Source organism: Bos grunniens, chromosome 2 (genome assembly GCF_055505025.1).
Source record: "Bos grunniens cultivar Pamir isolate PY7600 chromosome 2, Bosgru_T2T1.0, whole genome shotgun sequence".
In the NCBI taxonomy this organism is placed as follows: Eukaryota; Metazoa; Chordata; class Mammalia; order Artiodactyla; family Bovidae; genus Bos; species Bos grunniens.
The window spans coordinates 112129155-112138700 of record NC_141166.1 but is presented as its reverse complement, the minus strand read 5'-3'; the positions used below and the strand labels follow the sequence as shown (position 1 = coordinate 112138700).

Sequence of the window (9546 nt, the reverse complement as noted above, 5' to 3'; positions counted from 1 at the left end):
CCTTTGTTAGATTAAGAAAATCCAAACAAAAATGTTCAAAATCTGCTATCTATTCTTCATGTTGCTGAATAAATAACAGTTAAACTTTAGAAGGACAAAAGGTCAAGGAACTAGACAACTTAAAGTGAATAAATTCAACATCTGAGCATAATCTTTTTCTCTAGTCCTGAAACAGGTTGATTTCAACACAAATTCTTAGAATATTTGCCACTTAACTTTCAGGCTTATAGACAAAGTTGTAACAGATCTCAAGATGTGGAGTTGATTCAATGACAAAAACTGAATTTGAGCACTTTCTTTCATAGCTACTACAACCACAAAATCAATTTCTCTCAAAGGAGGTTTCAGTCTCAGAGGGTTCACATATAATCTCAATTAGCAAAAACAACAGGCAGCTTTCTGTTTATTCTTTATGCCATATCTTAGATGGGAAGAAAAAGGGAGTGAAACAAAAATTAATCTAGAAGAAATTTTTTCACTTAGATTACCTAGACATCAGCTCATAATGAACTGGGAGATCTATAGTATACTGTATGGTAATTTAAGGAACAAAGCTTTCCAGGACTTGAGGTAGCTGCTTACAACAGGAGCTTAAAGCAAGATGAAGACAGGATACCTTATGAGAGAGACAGAATTTAATAACATTTTAATTGCAAGGAGTAAATCAAAATGAAAATTTGAAAAGTTAAAGCATATTTGTTTTTATTTATAGACAGTTATCACAAGAATTGTAAAGAAAAAGAGAGTATCAGAATGGAACTGGATAGTTTTCATGCTATAGCTAAGAATAAACAATGTTCCTACATATTATGGTTAGTGAGCACATTATCAGTATAACAGTGAATCATGGTTATTTAAAAATATGTGGACCATAATCTGTGCTTTAGAAATAACTGTATATAGTGTTATAAGCTGAAAAGACGTCAAAAGAATACCAAATATACACCTGTGTATAAGAATTCAGTAAAGGTTGCATTCTGTAAAGTCAATCAACTGTATTAAAAATGACACAAATTCAAAACAAAATGCATGTTATATAAAAAAGGACTTTGTAAGACTTGCTTGCTGCATTAAATCCATAGTTTAATCCACGAAATTTCCTTTTAATTATCATTTAGACAGAAGCATGCAAATAGTTCTAGGATCTACTTCGAGTCTTCCCCAAATCCACTAAGGCTACATATTCTCTCTTCAGGAGCTAAGCAGGTATTCGGGTAGCTGCTTCCTCCTCTGCATCCGCTCGGTTTGCGTTAATTTCTGCAAGTGTTCGGCCAAACCGTGCCCATTCATCATTTCGGGGGACAGCAATCTGCTGTGAAAAGAAATACAATGCTTTATGTACACTGAAATAAAAGATCATCTTACCCACTATTTTTCAGTGTTTTCAAATAATTTTTCCATTAAAAAGTAATAATTGACTTGAATGTCCCTTCCATAATTACAGCTACTATACCAATAATTTATAACATTTCAAAACAAAAGATAGTGTTTGAGAAGTGTGTTGTGACAGCCTCAGAAATGATTTTGCTATTATCAGCATCTGTGCAAGAGAGAATGACATGATGCTCTTTAAATATAACTCCTATGCACTATCTCATGGATTTTCTGGTGAGCAGGAAGGAATTTCTGAAGAATTTTTACTTCTTGCACATGAGTATGAAATAATTTTTGAAACATGGTTCATAAGAGGCTGATTTCTTGTTTAAGTATTTTTGTTTGGAGTATAAGATAACCTTTCTTGATGTATCTTAAACCTTTCGTCAAAAGGTATGCTGCTACTTACCAATTCAGTGACACATCAATAGTAAAAGGGGAAAGGACGCTTGGGATATATTTCCCTCACTGAAGCAGTTCAATAACCAAAAATTTTTGACAGCTGTCATTATAATATTGGAGGAATCTAGTATGCCATATACGGAGAAGGCAATGGCACCCCACTCCAGTACTCCTGCCTGGAAAATCCCATGGATGGAGAAGCCTGGTAGGCTGCAGTCCATGGGATCACGAAGAGTCGGACATGACTGAGTGACTTCACTTTCACTTTTCACTTTCATGCATTGGAGAAGGAAATGGCAACCCACTCCAGTGTTCTTGCCTGGAGAATCCCAGGGACGGGGGAGCCTGGTGGGCTGCCGTTTATGGGGTCGCACAGAGTCGGACACGACTGAAGAGACTTAGCAGCAGCAGCAGCAGCAGCAGCAGCAGTATGCCATATTAGGGCACAGAGCATTCGGTGTGGCAAATGGATGTGCCTGCTTCTAAATCTACTGTACGACTTTAGACTAGATGGGACAGTGATACCCAGTATTGTAGCTCCCAGACAAATGTGGCTATTTACATTTAAATTACTTAAAATGAAATAAAACTGAAAATTCAGTTATTCAGCTGTTCTAGCCACATTTTAAGTGTTCAGTAGCCAAATCTGGCTAATGGCTACCATGTTGGATGGTGCAGATACAGAGTAATTCCATCTATGCAGAGAATTCAACTGGCTGCTCTACATGATCCAATTTACCTCTCTCCAGATGTAGTTGCTAGAGGCTGTGGGATTTCCAGACAGGATGGAGAATCATAAGGCACAGCAAAAGAAAAGAGTGACTAAGGCACTAGCCAGGGCTAAAACATGAGGATACCACTCCCGAGCACTGTGCACAGTCAACCCAAACAGTAAAGATGAGAGGGCTGCAACTCATCCTGTTGGGTTCATTCATAATGGCTTTGCAATAAGGCTCAAGGAGTCAAGAATGACATTTCACACAGTCATTAGGTAGCTCTTAAAAGATACTACTTTTAATTTGAGCTACCTGGTCCAAACAAATCTACGAATATAGAAAATAAAATCTTATCTCAATGTCAATTCTGTAAAGCCCCCAAGTCCAACTATAACTAAATTTCTTCTGCTTGAAGAATTTCTAATTTCCAGCAATGCATGCTGGAAAGTACTTTCGACATATGATACTACCCTCAAAATTTGTTGCATAGGGACACAGGACATTCAGTTTAGAAAGGAAACTAATCTCAAGAGTTGCTTCTGTAATGAAAAGTAAGTTTTATCTTTACAAACACATGGGTTATTCAATTCATGAACCTCAAAGACTAGATTTAACCACAAAGATACTGTCACTATAGTTCCATGAAAGCTAAATAGATGTGTCAAAATTATAGGCAGTGAGCCCCATACCTCTCCCACATCATATATAACAATCTGTCCTTCAGAATCACCCACGGCAATCTCTCTTCCAGAATGGGTCCATCTTACACGATTAAGAGCAGGATTACCTTCCACAGAAATGCTTGCAGTTGGCACCTAAAGTCATTTAAAATACAGTTCAGTGTTAAGTTTCATCAGGATTTCTATAAACATGTAAAATAGTAATTCCTTTTCCTCCAATCTGGCTAGGTTTTTGAAAACAAAGATGAAAATAGATAAAGAATTTTCCCAACTTTCTTCCTGTTCAGTGATATATTTTGAATGACATTACAGTCAATCCTTGAAAATGGTTTGGGAAAATAACTTAAGTCCTTTCATAAGAAATCTTCACATGACTGGACACATCATTTTGAGAAATCTTCTCTTTAATAAAGGATTCTTTGTTGTTTTGACTTTTTTAAGAAGTCAAGCCGTTTGAAAACAGATGGCCAAAACCTCTTTTAAAGAAACATCTCAGAAGCCCGCATAAACAGATTATGGTTCAATTTTAGAGGACAGGAGTTACTTTTGTAGCTTGTGTCTCTGTTAGCTAAAACCTGTGATTTGATCCACAGATTCTACAGTTCATACCAAAGATGCAGTATGGGTCATTCCAAAGCCCTTGTTCCCATGAACTATCTGGAGCAAGGCAAGATGACAGCACCAACACAACGGAACCATCCCTCGGATTATGACCGTACCCTCTGCTATGCTGAGGGAAAAGAAATTATCTGCCACTCACAGAGCAAACCTTCAATGTTTGACTCAGAACAGAATCACAATATTTTTAAATTTCTGAAACCTGATTAAAAATAATCTTTCTATTTGACATAAGTCATCCCCAAATGACTAATTTAACCTTCTAGAATGCCAAAATAGTTGTAAGAGAAAAATTATAACTTAGCTTTATTGTGAGTTAAATTATAGAACAGATCAAAATTGAATTGTAACCACAAATGCCTAACATGGAAATCCAAATTAAGAAAATTGGTACCACTCTAGATAACCAGAAATGTATAATTAAGTCCAGTCATGTATCCAGGACTCAATATCTTTCCCTAGCAGTATCTGAATGTTGCTCTTCAAACTACTAGAGCAGAAGTTAGCATGATGTTAAAATACTTGTATTTCCAATATATAAATTCCTTGTCCTGTATAATCAACTAATTTACTTAAAGGATTATGATAACATATATTTAGCCACTAGAAATAAGAAGAGATGTGAGAAACAGTGGCTGTGGGAGAAGGCACCAAGAGACTTTCTCAATAACTTTTATTGATAGAACTACTAATGTACTTCGTAACCACCACGTTGCAATACAGAACTCTAAGAACACTCTAAGCCTCTGCCTACATTGGTAAAAACAAACATAGTTAAGAATAAATAATAGCTGCAGTTAAATTTCATTCCAAATAAGTCATTTTAGTATAATAATTATGAAATTTGATTTCTATATTAATGTTATAGTAACAGTAACACTGTTTTTAATCTTTCACAGAGCAAGTCATGAAAATACATTTTGTGTCACTCAAGTCAGCCTAAGACTAGTATTTATGGATAATATACAATTCTACCAAGGCTAAGAGATGATTCAGAAATTCAAAATTAAGGTTAACGTATGTCAACAGCCTGAAACTATCTGCTTTCTAGCCTATGAATGAAAAATATCCCAGTTGCCTTATGAATGAGACTTTGCCAGGACATGAAGAGATGTGACAATGCTTTTTAGAAGTAAAAGGAATGCCCCAGTGGTCCTGGCAATAATATTTCTCCCTTCAGTTCTGCACAGCAGGCTGTTTATTATTTAGGGTACAAAGCTTATTTGCTTTCTTTGTGATGAAGCTACAATCACAGAGTCCTTTCACATTCCTTGGGATAAAAGGAATTTCACAAATTATTCAATAAATCTCCAATTTTCCATTTTTCAGTGCAATTTTTGTTATTTTCCTGCTCACCTCTGTATCATTATTGAGATTCCACAAATCCAGCCTACCCATGCCATCCACACAGGCAAACAGGGCTGGGTGAGTGGGTGACCACATAACATCATAAACATAGTCTGAATTATCTTCAAATGAGTACAAAGGCTTGTTATTCTGAAAGGGAAAAGTTGATTTTTAGCACAGCAAAATATGACATACATTCAATAAGTATGATAACATTTTATGATACTTAACTCAGCCTAGAAAAAGTTCCTATAATCTGTTTCACTATAGAATTACCTGAAGTTATGAAGTACGAATCAACAACTGGACTGCATTCTCTATTTACCTTGTAGACACCATACTGTTTTTAAAAAGGAATAGGATGTGCTGAAGATTCTGGAAAGATGAGAGCAATGGCACTATACTTTTTGAATCTCCTCTAAATCTCCCCATAAACCCAGACAAAGCACCAAGGATAGCAAAAACCAAAGATTCATAAACAACATCTACAACAAAATCAGGAGACAAAACTTCAAATGTAAACAGGTGGAAACCTTGGCCAACTATGAGATCTGCATGGCACATCTGTGTAGAAGAAGTATAGGAAGGCACGAGGGCTGCTCACAGCTGGAGAATAGAACAGAAAAGCCTTTCAGTACACAGCGGGTTATCACTGGACAGCATGGGGGTCAGTCTGAGAACAGCAGTAGAGACTGGGAGGGAGTCAACACAATTCCATTTACACACCGAAGGCAGACTCCGTTGTGACAGAAGTAAGGTCTAATGATGCAGTCTGAGCCCCGAAAAACTCACAAAATTAACAAATCAAAGCTCCCTTTCCAAGACAAAGTCTCACCAAAAAGAAACTGAAGGGAATGGAATCCAAGTTGCGGAACACAGCACAATAGAGACAAGGGAAAGAGAAGGTTCAGATAAGGTGGTGGAGAGGAACGGAAAAGATACATTTCAGAAAGTACAAGACACAGAGAGATATATATCCACTTTGCAAAAAACCTAGGAGAGCTTTAACCTAGACTACAAAACTAGAAAGGACTTCCCAGGTAGCTCAGTGGTAAAGAATCCACCTGCCAAAGCAGGAGACACAGGTTCTATCCCTGATTCAGGAAGATCCCCTGGAGAAGGAAATGGCAACCCACTCCAGTATTCTTGCCTGGAAAATCCCATGGGCAGAAGAGTCTGGCGGGTTATAGTCCATGGGATCGCAAAGAGTAGGACACAACTGAGCCACTAAACAACAACAACATGAAACTAGAAAAGTTATCTATGCCCGTTCCCTCCTTAAACACATAGAAAAACTCATTTCACTACTAGATAATAAGGAACAAAAAAAAGGATCTCAGTCAAATCTCACACAAAGTTATTGTGACAGATCTTTAACAAGTGTAAGGATGTCATGACAATTATATGTGAAAAGAACAGTCTTTTCAACAAGTGATGCTGGGACAACTGTATATACACATGCAGAAGAATGAAGTTGGACCCCTCCTTCCCCACATCAAACCCAGAAATTAACTCAAAAATATCTTAGATCCGAATATAAGAGGTAAAATAATACAACTTCTAAATACAAGAGGTAAAAACAGTAAAACTTAGGAGAAAGCACAGGAGTAAGTCATTGTGACTTTGGACTTGTCAATGATTTCTTAGATGAGATAAAAGCACAAATGACAAAAAAAAAAGTATATATATTGGGGTAAATCAAAATTTAAAACCCTTGTGCTTCAAATAATGCCCTCAAGAAAGTGAAGAGAGCCTATACAATGGGCGAAAATATTTGGAAATAATATATCTATAAGTAACTCGTATCTACAAATCTTAACAATACTTGAATAAAAAGGCAAACAACCCAATTAAAACTTGGGCAAAGTTTTAACAGGCATTTCTCCAGAGAAGATCTACAAATACAAATAAGCACTTGAAAAGATGTCCAATATCATTATCCATCATGGGAATGCAAATCAAAACCACAATGGAATATCATTTCATACCACCAGGATGGCTTAAATAAAATCCCCAAACCACTGAATTGTACACTATTAAATGATGAATCTTATGGTATATGAATTATATCTCAATAACACCATTATTTTTTAAAAAAAGAGATAAACTGAATTTTTTTCAAAGTGATAGACAAATGAGATTAACAAAGATATACCTGTAATGGTAGGCCCTAAAAAAGAAAATCAAAGCAATACTATAGAATACAAAAATAATAATTTTAGAGAACTCTCCTAAAATAAAAGACAGCCTGAAATTCATATTAGAGTATCTTGTGTATCTACACAATCAACCCTTAAAAAAAAAGAAAAAAAAATTTGATCATCCAGATTTTTAAAGACCAAGTTATGAGGTAATGAAAAAAAATAGGATTGTCATCAGACTTTTTGACAATGCTTTTGCCAGAAAACAACAATAATATATTTAAGGTAATCAAAAAATGTAAACTGTAGATTTTATATACAGCCAAACTGGTTTCCCCGGTGGCTCAGTGGTAAAGAATCACCTGCAATCCAGGAGAAACAGGAGACATGGGTTTGATCCCTGGGTCCGGAAGATCCCCTGGAGGAGGCCATGGCAACCCACTACAATATTTTTGCCTGAAGAATCCCATGGACAGAGGAGCCTGGCGGGCTACAGTGCATGGAGTCACAAGAATTGGACATGACTGAAGCGACTTAGCAGATAGCACAAACTGACCTTCGTAGACAGACTCTTGTGAATACAGGAATAACGCACCCATGAGCACCTCCTGAGGAATCTACTGCAGAAGAAGCTCCAGATGACCAAAAAGAATGAAGAGATGTCAACATAAGGACTGGGGGACACTAAGCTTCTCCTTACAGAATTATAAACAATCTGCAACTATACACAACAGTATGAACGATACCACAGAATGCAAAATCCAGACTGTGAGAAACTAACAGGACCACCAAACTGGTTTCTTCAACAGCAGTAGCAGCAAGACAGAGAAGGAAACCCTACTTTTAAGAGAAGGACTCAAAGGATGGGTTAATCACAAATAAATGAACCTCATCTGGATTCGGCTTCAAACAAATAAAAGGTAAAAAACAAAAAAAAATTTTTTAATTGAGTACCGATCGCCTATTTGATGAAATTAAGGAATCACTATTATTCATTTAGGGGGAGAGTGCAACAGTGATATGGTAGTATTACAGGTTTTTTTTGTTTTGTAGATATAATACTGCATACTATGTCTTTGTTTAAAATAATCCAGCGGTAGGGAGGGAATGTACGTAGGAATAGATCAAACAAGGTTGGTCACGTGTTGATAATTTTAGGAGCTAGGTAATGAGCACTACAGTTTAATTATACTCCTCTTTCTGCTTTTGTATCTATTTGGAATTTTCTATAACAAAAAGTTTAAAATTATAAATCTAAAATTTTCCAGGTATCAAAGTAAATGTCAACTGCATGATTATCTTAAAAGCCAAAAAAAATCTGTTTGTAATTAAGAAAATAAAAATTTTAAACAAACTTAAAAGTAAGCTAAAAACAGAAAGTAAGAGTTTTTTTCCTTAAGATCATTATTTTCCTATAACTCCCCTTGGCAACAATGCCAAGGCAACAATGAGTATCACGATCATTTGCAGAGCTTTTAAGAAATTCAGACGCAGGGCCCCACCTTCCCTGTGCATCCTGAGTCTCTCTGGTGTTGCTCCACTAAAGGTTCTGATGCACATCAGTGATTAACAAACACCCTGCTCAGAAATAGCAAGGAAAGATAAAAAAGCTTTCTTAAGTGAACAATGCAAAGAAATAGAGCAGAACAATAGAATGGTAAAGACTAGAGATCTCTTCAACAAAACTGGAGATACCAAGGGAACATTACAAGAAAAGATGGGCACAATAAAGGACAGAAGTGGCAAGAACCTAACAGAAGCAGAAGAGATTAAGAAGAGTGGCAAGAATACACAGAAGAACTACACAATAATGTCTTAATGACCCGGAGAACCACAATGGTGTGGTCATTCACCTGGAGCCAGACATCCTGGAGTGTGAAATCAAGTGGGTCTTAAAAAGCATTACTATGAACAAAGCTAGTGGAGGTGATGGAATTCCAGTTGAGCTATTTAAAATCCTAAAAGATGATGCTGTTAAAATGCTGCACTCAATATGCCAGCAGATTTGGAAAACTCAGCAGTGGCCATAGGACTGGAAAAGGTCAGTTTTCATTCCAATCCCAAAGCAAGACAATGCCAAAGAATGCTCAAACTACAATTGTGCTCATTTCACATGCTAGCAAGGTAATGCTCAAAATCTTTCAAGCTAGGCTTCAATAGTACTTGCACTGAGAACTTCCAGATGTATAAGTTGGATGTAGGAAAGGCAGAAGAACCAGAGATGAAATTGCCAACATCTGACGGATCATAGAAAAAGCAAGGGAATTC

The 9546-nt window shown here is 36.5% G+C and overlaps 1 protein-coding gene across 12 annotated transcripts in view; it reads right to left on the bottom strand.

Annotated features, from left to right (window-relative positions):
* Nucleotides 1–676: 676 nt before the first annotated feature.
* The window catches only part of DYNC1I2 (dynein cytoplasmic 1 intermediate chain 2), a 53963-nt gene continuing 45093 nt past the window's right edge, over nt 677–9546 (bottom strand). For 7 of the 12 annotated variants that reach the window (XM_086358105.1, XM_086358144.1, XM_086358123.1 and 4 more), the window contains 3 exons: nt 5147–5287; nt 3182–3307; nt 677–1312 (listed from right to left, as the gene is read on the bottom strand). In XM_086358105.1, coding sequence (XP_086214231.1) covers nt 1199–1312; nt 3182–3307; nt 5147–5287 — 381 coding nt within the window. In that variant the 3' untranslated portion in view covers nt 677–1198. The remainder of the gene's footprint in view (nt 1313–3181; nt 3308–5146; nt 5288–9546) is intronic. The other 5 variants (XM_086358128.1, XM_086358172.1, XM_086358195.1 and 2 more) reach the window with 1 other exon arrangement.